Source organism: Solanum lycopersicum, chromosome 11, assembly GCF_036512215.1.
Source record: "Solanum lycopersicum chromosome 11, SLM_r2.1".
NCBI classification, from domain to species: domain Eukaryota; kingdom Viridiplantae; phylum Streptophyta; class Magnoliopsida; order Solanales; family Solanaceae; genus Solanum; species Solanum lycopersicum.
In genome coordinates this window covers 22,821,736-22,845,924 of record NC_090810.1, presented here as the reverse complement: position 1 = coordinate 22,845,924, position 24,189 = coordinate 22,821,736, and the positions used below count along the sequence as shown (strand labels likewise).

Below are 24,189 nucleotides of genomic sequence, written 5' to 3'. Positions count from 1 at the left end.
GTTGAAAGACGTCGGGCGTGCTATGATATCACCGCCTTTGAGCAGCACACACAGTCAAACGATGTCGGGCGTGACATCACATCACCGCCTTTAGACAGCACACACGATCGAACAAATTCGGGCGTGGCATGCCATCATAGCCCTTGAATGGCAAACAAGGTTGAATGACGTTAGGCGTGGCATGCCATCATCGCCTTTGGACTAGTAGAGACAGTCAGACGGTGTCAGGTGTGGCATGCCATCATCGCCCTTGGACGGGAGACACGATCGAACGACGTAGAGCGTGGCATGCCATCAACGCCTAAGGATAGCACACAAGAAAGGACGACGTCGAGCGTGGCATGCTATCATCTCCTTCGGGCAGCACAGACGGTCGTACGACGTCGGGCGTGGCATGCCATCACTACCCTTGGACAGCACACATGGTCGGATGACGTCGGGCGTGGCACGCCATCACCGCCCTTGGACAGCATACACGGTAGGACGACGTCGGGCGTGGCATGACATCATCGCCCTTGGGTAGAACACACGGTCGAACTACATCGGGCGTGGCATGACATCATCGCCTTTGGACAGCACACGCGATCGAATGACATCGTGCGTGGCATGCTATCATCGTCTTTGGGCAGCACACACGGTCGAATGACGTCGGGCGTGGCATACCATCATAGCCCATGGATGGCAAACACGGTCGAACGACGTCGGGCGTGGAATGCCATTATCGCCTTTGGGCAGCACACACGGTCAAACGACGTCAGGCGTGGCATGCCATCATAGCCCTGGACACCACACACCGTCGAACGACGTCGGGCGTGGCATGACATCACCGCCCTAGGACTGCACGCACTGTCGGACGACATCGGGCGTGGCATGACATCAACGCCCTTGGACAGCACACACGATCGAACGACGTAGGGCGTGGAATGCCATCGCCGCCCTTGGACGACACGTATGGTTGAACGACGTTTGGCATGTCATGACATCATTACCCTTGGACAACACAGATAATTGGCAACGTCCGGCATAGCATGACATCATCGCCCTTAGGCAGCACACACGGTCGAACTACGTCAGGCGTGGCATGACATCACCGCCTTTGTAAAGCACACACGGTCGAACGACGTCGGGCGTGGCATGCCATTATCGCCTTAGGGCAGCACACACGATCAAATGACGTCGGGCGAGGCATGCCATAATAGCCCATGGATGGGAAACACGGTTGAACGCCATCAGGCGTGACATGCCATCAACGCCTTTGGACAGCACACACGGTCGATAGACGTCGGGCGTGGCATGCCATCTTACCCTTGGGAAGCACACACGGTCAAACGATGTTGAGCGTGACATCGCATCACCGCCTTTAGACAGCACACACGGTCAAACGAATTAGGGCGTGGCATGCCATTATAGTCCTTGAATGGCAAACAAGGTTGAATGACGTCAGGCGTGGCATGCCATCATCGCCTTTGGACTAGCTGACACAGTCGGACGGCGTCGGGCTTGGCATGCCATCATCGCCCTTGGACGGGAAACACGGTCAAACGACATAGAGCGTGGCATGACATCAACGCCTAAGGACAGCACACAAGAAAGGACAACGTCGAGCGTGGCATGCTATCATATCCTTCGGGCAGCACAGGCAGTCGGACGACGTCGGGCGTGGCATGCCATCACGGCCCTTGGATAGCACACACGGTCGAACGACGTTGGGCGAAGCATGATATCACCGCCTTTGTACAGCACACACGGTTGAACGACGTCAGGCATGGCATGACATCACCGCCCTTGGACTGCACGCATGGTCAGACAACTTCACGCGTGGCATGACATCACCGCCCTTGGACGGCAAACACGATCGAATGACGTCGGGCGTGGCATGCCATCATCGCCTTTGGACTAGCTGACACAGTTGGACAGCGTCAGGCGTGGTATGACATCATCGCCCTTGGACGACAAACACGATCGAACGACGTAAGGCGTGGTATGCCAAGGCCGCCTTTGAATAGGACACACGGTCGAATGACGTCGGGCGTGGCATGCCATCATCGCCTTTGGGCAGCACACACGGTCGAACGACGTCGGGCGTGGCATGCCAACATGGCACTTGGATAGCACACACAGTCGAACGACGTCTAGCGTGGCATGCCATCATAGCCCTTGAACGGCTAACAAGGTTGAACGACGTCGGGCGTGGCATACCATCATCACCTTTGGACTAGCTGACACAGTCGGACGGCGTCAGGCGTGGCATGCCATCATCGCCCTTGGATGGGAAACACGGTCGAACGACGTAGAGCGTGGCATGCCATCACCGCCTTGGGACAGCACGCACGGTCAGACGACGTCGGGCGTGGCATGCTATCATCGCCTTTGGGCAGCACAGACGGTCGGACGACGTCGGTCGTGGCATGCCATCACCACCCTTGGACAAAACACAAGGTTGGATGACGTTTGGCGTGTCATGACATCACCGCCCTCAGACACCACACACCGTAGGACGACGTGGGGCGTGGCATGAGATCACTGCTCTTGGACTACACAAATGGTCAGACGTGGCATGACATCACCGCCCTTGGACAGCACACACAATCGAACGACGTTGGGCGTGGCATGACATCACAGCCATAGGAATACACGCACAGTCAGACAACGTCAAGAGTGGCATGACATCACCGCCCTTGGAAAGCACACACGGTCGAAACGACGTCGGGCATGGCATGCCATCATCGCCTTTGGGCTGCACAGATAGTCGAACAACGTTGGGCATGGCATCCCATCATGAACCTTGGACAACATATACGGTTGAACGACGTCGGGCGTGGCATGCCATCATAGCCCTTGGACGGCAAACAGGGTCGAACGATGTGAGGTGTGGCATGCCATCATCGCTTTTAAATCAGCTGACACAGTCAGACGGCGTCAAGCGTAGCATGCCATCATCGCCCTAGGACGACAAACACAGTCGAACAACGTCGAGGGTTGCATGCCATAACCGCCTTTGGAAAGCACACACAGTCGGACGACGTTGGGCATGGCATGCCATCATCTCATTTGGGCAGCACAGACCGTCAGACGGCGTCGGGCGTGGCATCCCATCATCGCCGTTGGGCAGCACAAATGATCGACCGTCGTCGGGCGTGGCATGCCATCATAGCCCTTGGACAGCACACACGATTGGCAACGTCGGGCGAGGCATTAAATCACCGCCCTTGGACAGTACACACGGTCAAACAACGTCCAGCATGGCATGACATCACCGCCCTTGGACTACACGCACAATCGGACGACGTCAGGCGTGGCATGGCATCACCGCCCTTGGACAGCACACAACCGGCAACGTCGGGCGTGGCATGACATCACCACCCTTGGACAACACACAAGGTCGGATGACGTCGGGCGTGGCATGACATCACAACCCTTGAACAGCACACACGATCGAACGGTGTCGAGTGTGGAATGACATCACCTCCCTTGGACTGCATGCACGGTCGGACGACGTCGGGCGTGGCATGAAATCACCGCCCTTGGACAGCGCATACGGTCAAACGACGTCGAGTGTGGCATGAACTCACCGCCTTTGGGCAGCACACACGGTTGGACTATGTCGATCGTTGGATGCCATCATCGCGTTGGGTAGCACACATGGTCGAACGAAGTCGGGCGTGGCATGCCATCATCGTGTTGACGCAGCACACACGGTCGAATGACGTCAGGGGTGGCATGCCATCATCGCCTTAAGGCAGCACAAATAGTCAAATGACGTCAGGCATGGCATGACATCACCGCCCTTGGACTGAACGCACGGTCGGCAACGTCAGGCGTGGCATGACATCACCGCCCTTGGACAGCAAACACGGTCGGCAACGTCGGGTGTGGCATGCCATCATCGCCTTTGTGCACCACACACGGTCGAACGACGTCCGTCTTGGCATGCCATCATCGCCTTTGGGCTTCACAAACGGTCGAACAACGTCAGGCGTGGCATCCCATCATCGCCGTTGGACTAGCTCACACAGTCAGACGGCGTCGGGCTTGGCATGCCATCATCTCCCTTGGACGGCAAACACGGTTAAACGACTTCGGGCGTGGCATGCATCATCGCCTTTGGACAGCACACACGGTCGAACGACGTAAGGCATGGCATGACATCACCGCCTTTGGACAGCTCACACGGTCGAACGACATCGGGCGTGGATTGCCATCATCGCCTTTGGGCAGCACATACGGTCGAACGACGTCGGGTAAGGCATGCCATCAGAGCCCTTGGACAGCACACACGGTCGAATGACGTTGGGTGTGGCATTCCATCATGGACAACACACAAGGTCGAACAACGTCGGGCGTGGCATGCCATCATAGCCCATGGACGGCAAATAGGGTCGAATGACGTTGGGCGTGGCATTCCATCATCGCTTTTAAACTAGCTAACATAGTCGGACAGCGTCAGGCGTGGCATGCCATCATCTCCCTTGGACGACAAACACGGTCGAACGACGTCGGGGGTGGCATGCCATCACCGCCTTTAAACAGCACACATAGTCGGGCGCCGTCAGGCGTGGCATGCAATCATCTCCTTTGGGCAGCACAGACGGTCGGACGACTTCGGGTGTGGCAGGCCATCATCGCCCTTGGACATCACAAACTATCGGCCATCGACGGGCGTGGCATTACATCACCGCCCTTGGACAGCACACACGGTCTAACGATATCTGCCATGGCATGACATCACGGACCTTGGACTGCATGCACGATCAGACGAATTCGGGCGTGGCATGACATCACCGCTCTTGGAAAGCAAACAGCCGGCAATGTCGAGCGTGACATGACATCACCGCCCTTAGACAACACACACGGTCATTAACGTTAGGTGTGGCATGACATCACTACCCTTGGACAGCACCCACAAACGGATTTCGTCGGGAGTGGCATGATATCACTTCCTTGGGACAACACACACGGTCGATCGACGTCGGGCGTGGCATGCCATCATCGCCTTTGGACAACACACACAGTCGAACGACGTCGGGCGTGGCATGACATCACCGCCTTTGGACAACACACACTGTGGAACGACATCGAGCGTGACATGCCATCACCGCCTTTGGGCCGCACACACAGTCGAAAGACATCGGGCATGGCATGAAATCACCGCCTTTTGACAGCACACACGGTCAAACGGCGCCGGGCGTGACATGCCATCACCGCCTTTGGATAGCACACACGGTCGAACGACATCGGGCGTGTAATGACATCATCTCCTTTGGGCAGCACACACGGTCGATCTACGTCGGGCGTGGCATGCCATCATCGCCTTTGGGCAGCACAAACAGTCGAACGACGTCGGGTGTGGCATGCCATCATCACCTTTGGCCAGCACACACGGTCGGACGACGTTGGACGTGGCATGCCAGCATCGCCTTAAGGCAGCACAGACAGTCGAAAGACATCGGGCGTTGCATGACAGCACCGCCTTTAAACAGCACACACGGTCAAATGACGTCGGGCGTGACATGCAATTACCACCTTTCGACAGCACACACGGTCGGACGGCGTCGAGCGTGGCATTCTATCGTCGCCCTTGGACGGCATACACGGTCGAACGACGTCGGGCGTGAAATGTCATCGTCTCCTTTGGACAGTACGCACGGTCGACATCATCGGGCGTGGCATGCCATCATGGCCCTTGGATACCACACACGATCAAACGAAGTCAGTCGTGGCATGCCATCACAGCCCTTGAATGGCAAACAAGGTTGAATGACGTCGGGCGTGGCATGCCATCATCGACCTTGGACGGGAAACACGATAGGACGACGTAAACCGTGGAATGCCATCAACGCCTTGGGACAACACAAACGAAAGGACAACGTTGGGCGTGGCATGCCATCACCGCCCTTGGACAGCACACGTGGTCGGATGACGTCGGGCGTGGCATGCCATCACTGCCCTTGGACATCACACACGGTGAGACGACTTTGGGCGTGGCATGAGATCACCGCTCTTGGACTGCACGCATGGTCGGACTACGTCAGGCGTGGCATGACATTACCACCTTTGGACAGCACACACGGTAGAACGACGCGTGGCATGGCATGACATCACTGCCCTTGAACTGCACGCACGGTAAGACGACATCGGGCGTGGCTTGATATCACTGCCTTTGGACAGCACACACGGTCGGTAACGTCGGGCGTGGCATGACATCTCCGCTCTTGGACATCACGCATGGTCGGAAAACATCGGACATGGCATGACATCACCGCCCTTGGGCAGCACACACGGTCGGACTACGTCGGGCGTGGCATGACATCACCTCCTTTGGACAGCACACACGGTCGAACGACGTCGTGCGTGGCATGCCGTCATCGCCTTTGGGCAGCATACATGGTCGAATAACGTTGGGCGTGGTATACCATCATAACCCATAGAAGGCAAACACGGTCGAACGACGTCGTGCATGGAATGCCATCATCTCCTTTTGAAAGCACACACAGTCGAACGACGTCGGGCGTGGCATGCCGTCATGGCCCTTGGACACCACACACGGTCGAACGAAGTCGGGCGTGGCATTCCATCATAGCCCTTGAACGGCAAACAAGGTTGAACGACGTCAGGCGTGGCATGCCATCATCGCCTTTGGACTAGCTGACACACTCAGACGGCATCGGGTGTGGCATGCCATCGTTGCCTTCTGACGGGAAACATGTTCGTACAACGTAGTGCGTGGCATACCATCAACGCCTTGGGACAGCACACACGGAAGAACGACGTCGGGCGTGGCATGACAACATCACCTTTGGGCAGCACACACGGTTGAACTACGTCGGGCGTGGAATGCCATCATCGCCTTTGGGCAGCACAAACGGTCGAAAGACGTCGGGCGTGGCATGCCATCATCACCTTTGGGCAGCACACACGGTCGAACGACGTCGGGGGTGGCATGCCATAATCGCCTTAAGGCAGCACACATAGTCGAAAGACGTCGGGCGTGGCATGAAATCACCGCCTTTAGACAGCACACACGGTTGAACGACGTCGAGCGTGACATGCCATCATCGCCATAAGACAACACACGATCGGACGACGTCGGGCATGGCATGACATCACCGCCCTGGGGCAGCACACACGGTCAGACTACGTCAGGCGTGGCATGACATCACCGCCTTTGTACAGCACACATGGTCGAACGACGTCAGGCGTGGCATGCCATCATCGCCTTTGGACAGCACACACAGTCAAACGACGTCGGGCGTGGCATGCCATAATCGCCTTTAGGAAGCACAAACAGTTGAACGACGTCGGGCGTGGCATGCCAACATTACCTTTGGGCAGCACACACGGTCAAACGACGTAAGGCGTGGCATGCCAGCATCGCCTTTGGGTAGCACACGGTCGATAGACGTCGGGCGTGGCTTGACATCACCTCCTTTGGACAGCGCACACGGTCGAACGACGTCGAGCCCGACATGCCATCACCGCCTTTGGAAAGCACACACGGTCGAACGACGTCGGGCGTGGCATGCCATCATCACCTTGGGGCAGCACAAACGGTCGAATGACGTCGGGCGTGGGATGCCGTCTTGCCTTGAGGAAGCACACACGGTCGAACGACGTCAGGCGTGGCATGACATCATTGCCCTTGGACGGCACGCACAGTCAAACGATGTCGGGCGTGGCATGACATCACCACCCTTGGAATGCACAGACAATCAGCAACGTAGGGCGTGGCATGACATCACCGCCATAGGACAGCACACGGTCGGAGGATGTCGGGCATGGCATAACATCACCGCCCTTGGGCAACACACACGGTTGGACTACGTCAGGCGTGGCATGATATCACCGCCTTTGTACAACACACACGGTCTAACGACGTCGGGCGTGGCATGCCATCATCGCCTTTGGGCAGCACACACGATCGAATGACGTCTGGCGGGGCATGCCATAATAGCCCATGGATGGAAAACGCGGTCGAACGATGTCAGGCGTGATATGCCATCACCGCCTTTGGACAACACACACGGTCGAACGACGTTGGGCGTGGCATGCCATCTTGACTTTGGGAAGCACACACGGTCGAAAGATGTCGGGCATGGCATGACATCATCGCCTTTGGGCAGCACACATGGTCAAACAACGTCGGGCATGACATGCCATTACTGCCTTTAGACAACACACACGGTCGAACGAAGCCGGGCGTGGCATGCCATCATCGCCCTTGAACGGCAAACAAGGTTGAATGACGTCAGGCATGGAATGCCATCATCGCCTTTGGACTAGCTGACACAGTCGGACGGCGTCGGGCGTGGCATGCCATCTTCGCCCTTGGATGGGAAACATGGTCAAACGACGTAGAGCATGGCATGCCATCAACGCCTAAGGATAGCACACAAGCAAGGACGGCGTCGGGCGTGGCATGCTATCATCTCCTTTGGACAGCACACATTGTTGGATGACGTCGGGCGTGGCATGCCATCATTGCCCTTGGACAGCACACACGGTAGGATGACGTCGGGCGTGGTATGAGATTACCGCTCCTGGACTGCACGCATGGTTGGGCTACGTCGCGCGTGGCATGACATCACAACCTTTGGACAGCACACACGGTAGAACGATGTGTGGCATGGCATGACATCATCGCCCTTGAACTGCACGCACGGTCAGACGACATCAAGCGTGGCATGCCATCACCGCCTTTAGACAGCACACACAGTCAGACGACGTCCGGCGTGGCATGCCATCATCTCCTTTGGGCAGCACAGACGGTCGGACGGCTTCGGGTGTGGCATGCCATCATCGCCCTTGGACAACACAATTTATCGGCCGTCGTCGGGCGTGGCATTACATCACCGCCCTTGAACAGTACACACGGTCGAACGATGTCTACCATGGCATGACATCACCGCCCTTGGACTGCACGCACGATCAGACGAATTCGGGCGTGGCATGACATCACCGCCCTTGGAAAGCACACAGCCGGCAACGTCGAGCGTGGCATGACATCACCGCCCTTAGACAACACACACGGTCGTTAACGTCAGGCGTGGCATGACATCACTACCCTTGGATAGCACACACGGTCGGACGACGTCGGGCGTGGCATGACATCACTGCCCTTGGACAACACACACGGTCGAACTTCGTCTGGCGTGGCATGACATCACCGCCTTTGGACAACACACACGGTCAGACGACGTCGGGCGTGGCATGCTATCATCGCCTTTGGGCAGCACAGACGGTCGGACGACGTGGGGCGTGGCATGCCATCACCGCCCTTGGAAAAAACACAAGGTCGGATGACGTTTGGCGTGTCATGACATTGCCGCCCTCAGACACCACACATGGTAAGACGATGTGGGGCGTGGCATGAGATCACCGCTCTTGGACTACACGCATGGTCAGACGTGGCATGACATCACCGCCCTTGGACAGCACACACAATCGAACGACGTTGGGCGTGGCATGACATCACCGCCTTCGGACAACACACACGGTCGACCGACGTCGGGCGTTGCATGCCATCATCGCCTTTGGGCAGCACACACAGTCGAACGACGTCGGGCGTGTCATGACATCACCGCCTTTGGACAGCACACACAGTGGAATGACATCGAGCGTGACATGCAATCACCACCTTTGGACAGCACACACAGTCGAACGATGTCGGGCATGGCATGCCATCATCGCCTTAAGGAAGCACAAATGGTCAAACGACGTCAGGCGTGGAAGGACATTACCGCCTTTGGACAGCATACACGGTCTAACAACGTCAGGCATGGCATGACATCACCGCCTTGGGGTAGGCACACACAGTTGAATGACGTCGAGCGTGGCATGCCATCATCGCCTTAAGGCAGAACAAACGGTCAAACGACGTCGGGCGTGGCATGACATCACCGCCTTCGGACAACACACACGGTCGACCGACGTCGGGCGTTGCATGCCATCATCGCCTTTGGGCAGCACACACAGTCGAACGACGTCGGGCGTGTCATGACATCACCGCTTTTGGACAGCACACACAGTGGAATGACATCGAGCGTGACATGCAATCACCACCTTTGGACAGCACACACAGTCGAACGATGTCGGGCGTGGCATGCCATCATCGCCTTAAGGAAGCACAAATGGTCAAACGACGTCAGGCGTGGAAGGACATTACCGCCTTTGGACAGCATACACGGTCTAACAACGTCAGGCATGGCATGACATCACCGCCTTGGGGTAGGCACACAAAGTTGAATGACGTCGAGCGTGGCATGCCATCATCGCCTTAAGGCAGAACAAACGGTCAAACGACGTCGGGCGTGGCATGACATCACCGCCCTTGGACTGCTCGCACGGTCGGCAACGTCGGGCATGGCATGACATCACCGCGTTTGGACAGCACACACGGTAAAATGACGTCAGGCGTGACATGACATCACGCCTTTAGACAACACACACGGTGGAACGACGTCGGGCGTGGCATGCCATCATCACCTTTGGACTAGCTGACACAGTCGGACGGCGTCGGGCGTGGCATGCCATCATCGCCCTTGGACGGGAAACACGGTCGAACGACGTAGAGTGTGGCATGCCATCAACGCCTAGGGACAGCACACACGGAAGGACGACGTCGGGCGTGTCATGCTATTAACGCCTTTGGGCAGCACAGACGGTCGAACGAGGTTGGGCGTGGCATGCAATCACCGCCCTTGGACAGCACACATGGTCGGATGTCGGGCGTGGCATGCCATCATCGCCTTAAGGAAGCACAAATGGTCAAACGACGTCAAGCATGGAAGGACATCACCGCCTTTGGACAGCATACACGGTCTAATGACGTCAGGCGTGGCATGACATCACCGCCTTGGGTAGGCACACACGGTTGAATGACGTCGAGCGTGGCATGCCATCATCGCCTTAAAGCAGAACAAACGGTCAAACGATGTCGGGCGTGGCATGACATCACCACCCTTTGACTGCTCGCACGGTCGGCAACATCGGGCATGGCATGACATCACCGCGTTTGGACGGCACACACGGTAGAACGACGTCAGGCGTGACATGACATCACGCCTTTAGACAACACACACGGTGGAACGACGTCGGGCGTGGCATGCCATCATCGCCTTTGGACTAGCTGACACAGTCAGACGGCGTCGGGCGTGGCATGCCATCATCGCCCTTGGACGGGAAACACGGTCGAACGACGTAGAGTGTGGAATGCCATCAACGCCTAGGGACAGCACACACGGAAGGACGACGTCGGGCGTGTCATGCTATCATCGCCTTTGGGCAGCACAGACGGTCGGACGACGTTGGGCGTGGCATGCCATCACCGCCCTTGGACAGCACACATGGTCGGATGACGTTGGGCAAGGCATGCCATCACCGCCCATGGACAACACACACGATAGGACTACGTCGGGCGTGGCATGACATCACCACCTTTGGACAGCACACACGGTCGAACGACGTCGGGCGTGGCATGCCATCATCGCCATTGGGCAGCACACACGGTCAAACGACATCGGGCGTGGCATGCCATCATAGCCTATGGACGGCAAACAAGGTCGAACGATGTTAGGCGTGACATGCCATCACCCCCTTTGGACAGCAGACACGGTCGAACGACGTCAGGTAGGGCATGGTATCATCGCCTTTGGGCCGCACATACGGTCGAAAGACGTTGGGCGTGGCATGACATCACCGCCTTTGGACAACACACACGGTCAAACGACGTCGGGCGTGGCATGCCATCATCGCCTTTGGGCAGCACACACGGTCGAACGACATCGGGCGTGGCATGCCATCATAGCCTATGGACGGCGAACAAGGTCGAACGATGTTAGGCTTGACATGCCATCACCGCCTTTGGACAGCAGACACGGTCGAACGACGTCAGGTAGGGCATGCTATCATCGCCTTTGGGCCGCACATACGGTCGAAAGACGTTGGGCGTGGCATGACATCACCACCTTTGGACAGTATGCACGGTCGACATCGGGCTTGACATGCAATCATCACCTTTGGGCAGCGCAAACACGGTCGAATGACGTCGGGTGTGGAATGCCATCATCTCCTTTGGGCAGTATGCACGGTCGACATCGGACGAAGTCGGTCGTGGCATGCCATCATAGCCCTTGAATGGCAAACAATGTTGAATGACGTCGGGCGTGGCATGTCATCATCGCCTTTGGACTAGCTGACACCATCGGACGGTGTCGGGCGTGGCATGCCAGCATCGCCTTTTGACGGGACACACGATCGAACGACATAGAGCATGGAGTGCCATCAACGCCTTGGGACAGCACACACAGAAGGACGACGTCGGGCGTGGCATGCCATCACCGCCCTTGGACAGTACACATGGTCGGATAACGTCGGGCGTGGCACGCCATCACTGCCCTTGGACAACACATACGGTAGGACGATGACTGGCGTGGCATGAGATCACTGCTCTTGGACTGCACGCATGGTCGGACTACGTCGGGCATGGCATGACATCACCACCTTTGGACACCACGCACGGTCGGCAACGTCGGGCGTGGCATGACATCGCCGCTCTTGGACAGCACACATGGTCGGACAACATCGGGCATGGCATGACATCACCGCCCTTGGGCAGCACATACGGTCGGACTACATCGGGCGTGGCATAACATCACCTCCTTTAGACAGCACACACGGTCGAATGACATTGGGCGTGGAATGCCATCATCGCCTTTGGGCAGCACACACGGTCGAACGAAGTTGGGCGTGGCATGCCATCATAGCCCTTGAACGACAAACAAGGTTGAACGAAGTCAGGTGTGGCATGCCATCATCGCCTTTGGACTAGTTGACACACTTAGACGACGTCGAGCGTGGCATGCCATCATCGCCCTTGGACGGGAAACATGGTTGAACGACTTAGAGCATGGCATGCCATCAACGCCTTGGGACAGCACACACGGAAGAACGACGTAGGGCGTGGCATGACATACCCGCCCTTGGACAGCGCACACGGTCGAACGACGTCGGGCGTGGCATGACATCACCGCCCTTGGACAGCACAGACAATCGGCAACGTCGGGCGTGGCATGACTTCACCGCCATAGGACAGCACACGATCAAACAACGTCAAGCATGGCATGACATCACCGCCCTTAGGCAGCACACATGGTTAGACTAAGTCAGGCGTGGCATGACATCATCGCCTTTGTACAGCACACACGGTCGAACGACGTCGAGCGTGGCATTCCATTATCGTCTCTGGGCAGCACACAAGGCAAACTACGTCGGGCGTGGCATGTCATCATCGCCTTTGGGCAGTACACACGGTCCAACGACGTTGGGCGTGGCAAGCCAGCATCGCCTTTGGGTAGCACAAGGTCGAAAGACGTCGGGCGTGGCATGATGTCACCTCCTTTGGACAGCGCACACGCTCGAACGACGTCGGGCAGGACATGCCATCACAGCCTTTGGAAAGCACTAACGGTCGGACGACATCGGGCGTGGCATGCAATCATCACCTTTGGGCAGCACAAACGGTCGAACGATGTCGGGCGTGGCATGCCATCATGGCCCTTGGATAGCACACACGGTCGAACGACGTCGAGCGTGGCATTCCATTATCGTCTTTGGGCAGCACACAAGGCAAACTACGTCGGGCGTGGCATGTCATCATCGCCTTTGGGCAGCACACACGGTCGAACGACGTTGGGCGTGGCAAGCCAGCATCGCCTTTGGGCAGCACAAGGTCGAAAGACGTCAGGCGTGGCATGACGTCACCTCCTTTAGACAACGCACACGCTCGAACGACGTCGGGCAGGACATGCCATCACAGCCTTTGGAAAGCACTAATGGTCGGACGACGTCGGGCGTGGCATGCAATCATCACCTTTGGGCAGCACAAACGGTCGGACGGCGTCAGGCGTGGCATTCCATCATGGCCCTTGGATAGCACACACGGTCGAACGACATCGGGCGTGGCATGCTATCATAGCCCTTGAACGACAAACAAGGATGAACGACGTTGGGCGTGGCATGCCATCATCACCCTTGGACGGGAAAAACGGTCGAACGACGTAGAGCGTGGAATGCCATCACCGCCTTGGGACAGCACACACGGTCAGACAACGTTGGGCGTGGCATGCTTTCATCGCCTTTGGGCAGCACAGACGGTCAGACGACGTCGGGCGTGGTATGCCATCACAACGCTTGGACAGTACACAAGGTCGGATGATGTCTATCATGGCATGCCATCGCCGCCCTTGGACAGCACACACGGTAGGACGACGTGGGGCGTGACATGAGATCACCCCTCTTGGACTACACACATGGTCAGGCGTGGCATGACATCACTGCCCTTGACAGCACACATGGTCGAACGACGTCGGGCGTGGCATGACATCACCGCCCTTGGACTACACGCACAGTTAGATGACGTCAAGCATGGCATGACATCACTGCCCTTGGACAGCACACACGGTCGGAACGACGTCAGACATGGCATACCATCATCGCCTTTGGGCAGCACACAAAGTCGAACGACGTCAGGCGTGGCATCCCATCATGGACCTTGGACAACACACACGGTCGAACGACGTTAGGCGTGGCATGCCATTGTAGCCCTTGGATGGAAAACAGGGTCGAACGACATCAGGCGTGGCATGCCATCATCGCTTTTAAACTAGCTGACACAGTCGGACGGCGTCGGGCATGGCATGTCATCATCTCCCTAGGACGGCAAACACCGTCGAACGACGTCGGGGGTGGCATGCCATCGTCTCATTTGGGCAGCACACACGGTCGGATGGTGTCGGGCGTGGAATGCCATCATCGCCCTTGGAAAGCACAAACGGTCGGCTGTCGCTGGGCGTGACATGCCATCATAGCCCTTGGACATCACACACGGTCGGCAACATCGGGCGAGGCATTAAATCACCGCCCTCTGACAGCACACTCGGTCGAACGACGTCTAGCATGGCATGTTATCACAGCCCTTGGACTGCACGGATGATCGAACGACGTCGGGCGTTGCACGACATCACCGCCCTTGGACAACACACAGCCGACAATGTCGTGCGTGGCATCACATCACCACCCTTGGACAATACACACGGTCATCAACGTCGGGCGTGGCAAGACATCACCTCCTTTGGACAGCACAAACGGTCAGACGACGTCGGGCGTGGCATGACATCACCGCCCTTGGACAGCACACACGGTCGAACGATGTTAGGCGTGGCATGACATCACCGCCATAGGACTGCACGCACGGTTGGACGACGTCGTTCGTGGCATGACATCACCACCCTTGGACAGCACACTCGGTCGAACAACGTCGGGCGTGGCATGACCTCACAGTCCTTGGGCAGCACACACGGTCAGACTACGTCGGGCATGGCATGCCATCATCGCGTTGGGCAGCACACACGGTCGAACGACGTCGGGCGTGGCATGCCATCATTGCGTTGAGGCAGCACACATGGGTTGAACGACGTCGGGCGTGACATGCGATCATTGCCTTAAGGCAGCACAAACGGTCAAACAACGTCAGGCGTGGCATGACATCACCGCCCTTGGACTGCACGCACGGTCGGCAACGTCGAGCGTGGAATGACATCACCTCCCTTGGACAGCACACACGGTCGATAACATCGGGCGTGGCATGGCATCACCGCTCTTTGACAGAACACACAGTCGGCAACGTCGGGCGTGGCAGGCCATCACCGCCCTTGGGCAGCACACACGGTTAAATGCCTTCAGGTGTGGCATGCCATCATCGCCTTTGGGCAGCACACACGGTCGAACGACGTCGGACATGGCATGAAATCAACGCCTTTGGTAAGCACACACGATCGAACGATGTCGGGCGTGGCATGCCATCATGGCCTTTGGGTAGCACATACGATCGAATGACGTCGGATAAGGCATGCCGTCAGAGCCCTTGGACAGCACACACGGTCGAACGACGTCGGGTGTGACATTCCGTCATGGACCTTGGACAACACACACGGTCGAACAACGTCGGGTGTGGCATGCCATCATAGCCCTTGGATGGCAAAAAGGGTCAAACGACGTTGGGCGTGGCATGCCATCAACGCTTTTAAACGAGCTAACAAAGTCGGACGGCGTCGGGCGTGGTATACCATCATCTCCCTTGGACGGCAAACACAGTCAAACGATGTCGGGGGTGGCATGCCATCACCGTCTTTCGACAGCACACACAGTCGGACGACGTCGGGCATGGCATGCCATCATCTCTTTTGGACTGCACACACCGTCGGACGATGTCGGGCGTGGCATGCCATCGTCTCATTGGGGCAGCACAGACGGTCGGATGGTGTCGTGCGTGGCATGCCATCATCGTCCTTGAACAGCACAAACGGTCGGCTGTCGCCGGGCGTGACATGCCATCATAGCCCTTAGACATCACACACGGTCGGCAACATCGGGCGAGGCATTAAATCACCGCCCTTGCACAGCACACACGGTCGAACGATGTCTAGCATGGCATGTTATCAAAGCCCTTGGACTATACGGACGATCGGACGACGTCGGGCGTTGCACGACATCACCGCTCTTGGACAGCACACAGCCGACAATGTCGTGCGTGGCATCACATCACCACCCTTGGACAATACACACGGTCGTCAATGTCGGGCGTGGCAAGACATCACCTCCCTTGGACAGCACAAACAGTCAGACGACATCGGGCGTGGCATGACATCACCGCCCTTTGACAGCACACACGGTCGAATGATGTCGGGCATGGCATGACATCACCGCCATTGGACTGCACGCACGGTTGGACGATGTCATTCGTGGCATGACATCACCGCCCTTGGACAGCACACTCGGTCGAACGACGTAGGGCGTGGCATGACCTCACAGCCCTTGGGCAGCACACACGGTCAGACTACGTCGAGCGTGGCATGCCATCATCGCGTTGGGCAGCACACACGGTCGAACGACGTCGGGCGTGGCATGCCATCATCGCGTTGAAGTAGAACACATGGGTCGAACGACGTCAGGCGTGACATGCGATCATCGCCTTATGGTAGCACAAACGGTCAAACGACATCAGGCATGGCATGACATCATCGCCCTTGGACTGCACGCACGGTCGGCAATGTCGAGCGTGGCAAGATATCACCACCCTTGGACAGCACACACGGTCGATAACATCGGGCGTGGCATGGCATCACCGCTCTTTGACAGAACACACAGTCAGCAACGTCGGGTGTGGCAGGCCATCACCGCCCTTGGGCAGCACACACGGTTAAACACCTTCGGGTGTGGCATGCCATCATCGCCTTTGGGCAGCACACACGGTCGAACGACATCGGGCATGGCATGAAATCAACGCCTTTGGTAAGCACACACGATCGAACGATGTCGGGCGTGGCATGCCATCATCGCCTTTGGGTAGCACATACGATCGAATGACGTCAGACAAGGCATGCCATCAGAGCCCTTGGACAGCACACACGGTCGAACGACGTCGGGTGTGACATTCCATCATGGACCTTGGACAACACACACGGTCGAACAACGTCGGGCGTGGCATGCCATCATAGACCTTGGACGGCATAAAGGGTCGAACGACGTTGGGCGTGGAATGCCATCATCGCTTTTAAACGAGCTGACACAGTCAGACGGCGTCGGGCGTGGTATGCCATCATCTCCCTTAAACGGCAAACACAGCCAAACGATGTCGGGGGTTGCATGCCATCACCGCCTTTGGACAGCACACACAGTCGGACAACATCGGGCGTGGCATGCCATCATCTCCTTTGTGCAGCACAGACGGTCGGACGGCTTTGGGCGTGGCATGCCATCATCGCCTTTGGACAGCACATACGGTCGGCAATGTCGGGCGTGGCATTACATCACCGCCCTTGGAAAGCACACACGGTCGAATGACGTCCAGCATGGCATGACATCACTGCCCTTAGACTGCACGCACGATCAGATGATGTAGAGCATGGTATGACATCACCGCCCTTGGATAACAAACACGGTCTTTAACGTCGGGCGTAGCATGACATCACCGCCCTTGGACAACATACACGGTCAGACGATGTCGGGCGTGGCTTGACATCACCGCCCTTGGACAGAACACACGGTCGAACAATGTCGGGCGTAGCATGACATCACCACCCTTGGACTGCATGTACGGTCGGATGACGTCGGGCGTGGCATGACATCACTGCCCTTGGAGAGCACACACGGTCGGACTTCGTCTGGCGTGGCATGACATCACCGCTTTTGGACAACACACACGGTCGACCGATGTCGGGCGTGGCATGCCATCATCGCCTTTGGGCACCACACAATCGAACGACATCGGCGTGGCATGAGATCACCACCTTTGGACAACACACACAGTGGAACGACGTCGAGCGTGAAATGCCATCACCGCCTTTGGACAGCACACACGGTCAAATGATGTCATGCATGGCATGCCATTATCGCCTTAAGGCAGCACAAATGGTCAAACGACGTCAGGCGTGGCATGACATCACTGCCTTTGGACAGCACAGATGGTCGAATGACGTCAGGCGTGGCATGACATCACCGCCTTGGGGCAGGCACACACGGTCGAACAACGTCGAGCGTGGCATGCCATCATCGCCTTAAGGAAGAACAAACGGTCAAACGACGTCGAGCGTGGCATGACATCACTGCCCTTGGACTGCTCTCACGGTCGGCAACATCGGGCGTGGCATGACATCACCATCTTTGGACAGCACACACGGTCGAACGACGTCGGGCATGACATGACATCACCACCTTTAGACAACACACACGGTGGAACGACGTCGGGCGTGGCATGCCATCATTGCCTTTGGACTAGCTGACACAGTCGAACGGCGTCGGGCGGGGCATGACATCGTCGCCCTTGGACGAGAAACACGATCGAACGACGTAGAGTGTGGCATGCCATCAATGCCTAGGGACAACACACACGGAAGGACGACGTCGGGCGTGTCATGCTATCATCGCCTTTTGGCAGCACAGACGGTCGGACAACGTTGGGCGTGGCATGCCATCACCGCCCTTGGACAACACACATGGTCGAATGACGTTGGGCGTGGCATGCCATCACCGACCTTGGACAGCACACACAGTAGAACTAGGTCGGGCGTGGCATGACATCACCGCCTTTTGATAGCACACACGGTCGAACGACGTCGGGCGTGGCATGCCATCATCGCCTTTGGGCAGCACACACGGTCAAACGACGTCGGGCATGGCATGCCATCATAGCCTATTGTCACGACCCGCCTGATACCCAGGCAGATCGCGACCCGTCTAGGCAGCTAGCAGCCTGTGCAAGGGGACAGACAGCCCAAAACGGCTAGCAGGCAAAGGGGCATGCGTCCAAGCAGGCAGCAGACAAAGGGTCAGGCGTTTCAGCTGTTACAAGCAGTTACAGCCGTTACAGGCAGTTACAGCCGTTGAAGGCAGGTTCAGCCATTACAGCCGTTTCTGCAGGTGAAGGGGCGGTAGTTTCAAGCCTTGGATGGGCTTGTTCAAGGCCTCTAGGCGTGGGGCAGACTAGGAGCATCTAGGAGTCCCTTTTTGGAAGACTTAGAAGCATGTCTTGTGGGCATGGACTTAGGGGCTTGTATATAGTGTAGCATTTATTTACTCTTAGTGTTTAGAGTAGTATAAATAGGTAGTCATTGTATTTGTAATACATCAACCAACATTTGAATACAAGTCTTTCTTCCAAAATAGTCTTTTGTCTTTCCTTCAATTTCTCTTAGCGATCCGAGTAGTGAAAGGCTTACTTGAGTTTGCGAGATCGTGAAACAATCGTGAGCAAACCGTCAAGTGCCGCACAGAGTATTGTCCAGATCGAAAAGTCTGTGACACTATGGACGGCAAACACGGTCGAACGACGTCAGGCGCGACATGCCATCACCGCCTTTGGACAGCAGACACGGTCGAACGACGTCAGGTAGGGCATGCTATCATCGTCTTTATGCCGCACACACGGTCGAAAGACGTCGGGTGTGGCATGACATCACGACCCTTGGACGTCACACACGGTCGAACGTCGTTGGGCGTGGCATGACATCTTCTCCTTTGGGTAGCACACACGATCGAATGACGTCGGGCGTAGCATGACATCACCGCATTTGGGGAAAACACACGGTCAAATAACATCGGGCGTGACATGCCATCACCGCCTTTGGATAGCACACACGGTCGAATGACGTCGGGCGTGGCATGCCATCATCACCGTTAGGAAGCACACACGGTCGAACTACGTTGGGCGTGGCATGCCATCATCGCCTTTGGGAAGCACAAACGGTCGATCAACGTCGGGCGTGGCATGCCAACATCACCTTTGGGCAGCACACACGATCGAACGACGTCGGGCGTGGCATGCCAGCATCGCCTTTGGGCAGCACACACGGTCGAAAAACATCGAGCGTGGCATGACATCACCTCCTTTGGACAGCGCACACAGTTGAACAACGCCGGGCGCGACATGCCATCATCGCCTTTGGAAAGCACACACGGTCGAACGACGTCGGGCGTGGCATGCCATCATCACTTTTAGGCAGCACAAACAGTCGGACGGCGTCGCGCGTGGCACGCCATAATCTCCTTTAGGCAGCACAAACGGTCAAACGACGTCGGGTGTGGCATGACATCACCGCCCTAGGACTGCACGCACGGTCGGACGACGTCAAGCATGACATGACATCACCGCCCTTGGACAACACACACGATCGAACGACGTCGGGCGTGGCATGACATCACCGCCCTTGGATGGCACGCACGGTCCAACGACGTCAGGCGTGGCATGACATCACTACCCTTGGACAGCACAGACAATCGGCAACGTCGGGCATGGAATGACATCATCGCCATAGGACAGCACACGATCGAACGACGTCGGGCATGACATGACATCCCCGCCCTAGGGCAGCACACACAGTCGGACTACGTCAAGTGTGGCATGACATCACCGCCTTTTTATAGCACACACGGTCGAATGACATCGGGCGTGGCATGCCATCATCGCCTTTGGACAGCACACACGGTCGAACGACGTCGGGCGGGGCATGCCATAATAGCCTATGGATGGCAAACACGGTCGAACGAAGTCAGGCGTGACATGCCATCACCGTCTTTGGACAGCACACACGGTCGAACGACGTCGGGCGTGGCATGACATCTTGCCATTGGGAAGCACACACGGTCGAATGACGTCGGGCGTGGTATGGCATCACCGCCTTTGGGAAGCACGCACGGTCAAACACCGTCGGGCGTGACATGCCATCACCGCCTTTAGACAGCACACACGGTCCAATGAATTCGGGCGTGGTATGCCATCATAGCCCTTGAACGGCAAACAAGGTTGAATGACGTCAGGCTTGGCATGCCATCATCGCCTTTGGACTAGCTGACACAGTCGGACGGCGTCGGGCGTGGCATCCCATCATCGCCCTTGGATGGGAAACACGATCGAACGACTTAGAGCATGGCATGCCATCAATGGCTAAGGACAACACACAAGAAAGGACGACGTCGGGCGTGGCATGCTATCATCTCCTTTGAACACCACAGACGGTCGGACGATGTCGGTCGTTGCATGCCATCACCGCCCTTGGACAGCACACATTGTCGGATGACGTCGGGCGTGGCATGTCATCACCGCCCTTGGACAGCATACACGGTAGGACAACGTCGGGCGTGGTATGACAATGCTAAAAAGTTATAACATTTTTTAAAACACCTAATCAGCCTACTAAATTATTACGATTTGATTTTAACATTCAAAAATTAATGGAATCTAGTTTTTTTTTGTTTTTGTAGACTTTTAATAAAAGTGTCAAGCAAATTGAAAATTGGTTAGATTATAACACCTACAAACAATGATTCTAAGTGGTTAAAGACAAACCTATAGGCATGATTTCTAAAAAAATTTACAATGAACAAGTAGGCATGTAAATCCCCCTCCCCTAGACGATCCCCCTAATAAATTTATATATGTGATCTTTAGAGTTACAAATGTTACAACATTCGAACAAATAAAATAAGAAGAAAAATAATAATAATAATAATAATAATAATAATATATATATATATATATATATATAGAGAGAGAGAGAGAGAGAGATTCAAATAAACAAATAAATATTTCTTCGTGGTTAATCTTCAACTTGAACTTCAAGTTTGAAACCTGTCAAAGCAATCAAATAACTACACAAGTAATCACATTTATTAGTCAAGGTGAGACAATATGCAATTTTTTAATGACGAATTCTACATAAAAAAAACAGACAATAGCTTACACAAACGTGTGAATGTAAAGATAGTGTAAATGTTAAGAATACTAACCAGTCAAGCAAAACAAATCGATTAACTTTTACTCGAACAAAGTAGCAAAATAGCGAAGAAGAACACTTGAATAATTACCGGAATCTTAATGTATTGTTAGAGTAGCCAGAGAGCAATGAGAGAAGGAAGAGTGATGAGAGAACTTGTGATTGAGAGTTAATGAGTGTACCCGTTGATGAAGGGAGGGGGTCTTATTTATATAGCAAGGAGGAGGAAACAAATAAGGAAAAGAAATACTTAAAGGAATCAATTAAATATATTGTTTTCCTTATTATAACAGAGGACCAAATCTGAATATTTTAAAATAATTTATTACCATAATACAAACAAGTAAGGAATCAGTATGTTTATTCATAAGGAAAAATAGATCAATTAAACTTATTTTCCTTAACTAGTAGAGAATAAAATCAGTACAATCCTTTTTACCTTAATTAAATATCACTTTTCTAAAAATATAACAACTAAGAATATATTTGAAGTCAATCAAGGTAAAATAAAATAGTCAATTAAAAATGACAATAATATTTTAAAAGATATAAGAAATCTTCAATTACTATTGAAAATTACAAGACTTATCATAACAAATAATAATCAAAGTGAAACCAATATATACTTAACATGTCAATACCCAAATAACATTTAGCAGACTTAATGGGAGGCAGGAACTGATTATCGTACTATATTGTTTTCAACACGGCTAAAACACATGTATTTTGCGAATTTTCAAGAAAAAAATCAACAAGAACAGTCCATAGGATCAACCAAATCACAATATATTTTCATACTCATAGTAAAATATTTCTGAAAACATGCATAACATTAGGCGAATTAAACATCTAAATAAAAAAACTAAAACAGAAACTAACCCAGACAGATCTGTTGAAATTCATCTTAAAATAAGCCGCAATATATTGAGATATCAATAGAATCTACGCCGTTCATTAGCTGAACTTGCTGGCCGAAAACAAAGGAAAAAACAAGGCTCGCCGGAGCCTGCTGTTGCTGCTGTCTCGTCAAGATGCTGCTGCTGCTGTCTCGTCGAGATGCTGCTGCCGGTTTTCCCTGCAAAAGGAGGAGAGAAAGGGGAAGAGGAAGGGGAAAAGAAGAGACAGGAGGGGAGAGAGGAGAAAGGGAGAGAAAGAGGGAGAAGCGGGGCCGACGGGAGAGAAAGAGAAAGGGAGAAGAGGTGGCCAGCGGCTGACTTCACCGGAGCTGCCACTGGTCGCCTGACTTCGTCGGAGAGGAGAAGGCGAGAGAAGGAAAGAGGGAAGAGAGGAGATAAAGAAAAGATGGAGGCGGGGAGAGGGAGAAGGACGTGAAGGGAGGCGGCTGGAGAGGGGTGGCGACAGAGGGGCGTTGCCACCTCTGGATGATGGCCTCGCCGGCCAGAAAAAGGAAGAAGGAGGAGCGGCGATGGAGAGAGAGAGAGAGAGAGAGAGTGGCGGCTGCCAAGGAGAGGGGGAGAAGAATGGGTTAGAATTTTAGGTTTTGGGGTCTTTTGGTGTTGAGAAAATAATAGATTTAATCACAGCCGTTGATGTAATTTGAAATGAGGGTCTAGGATTCAATTAATAAAATAGAAGGATGATATTAAAAGTTGAGATGTATTGAAATCAGATTGGATTGCATATGGAATGGCTACAATTGCAATTAAAATGGCTAGAATTGAAATGAGAGAGAGGCTATGATTGTAGTAAAAACTTAATTGGGGTAGCTAGAATTTAAAGAAATTACGATAGAATAGGCTAGAATTTAAAATTTAAGGAAAGTGTAGGACTTACTATTTAATTAAAATACTACATATATTAAAATATTTTTATATAATTGAAAATCAATTAAATTTAAACATTT

The 24,189-nt window shown here is 54.7% G+C and overlaps 1 protein-coding gene across 1 annotated transcript in view; it reads left to right on the top strand.

The window, feature by feature from the left end:
• Nucleotides 1-23,657, top strand: part of LOC138339306 (uncharacterized) — a 34,632-nt gene extending 10,975 nt beyond the window's left edge. Inside the window, exons 2-3 of the mRNA XM_069290898.1 lie at nt 19,344-19,484; nt 23,265-23,657. Coding sequence (XP_069146999.1) covers nt 19,344-19,484; nt 23,265-23,657 — 534 coding nt within the window. The remainder of the gene's footprint in view (nt 1-19,343; nt 19,485-23,264) is intronic.
• The last annotated feature ends 532 nt before the right edge of the window (nt 23,658-24,189 follow it).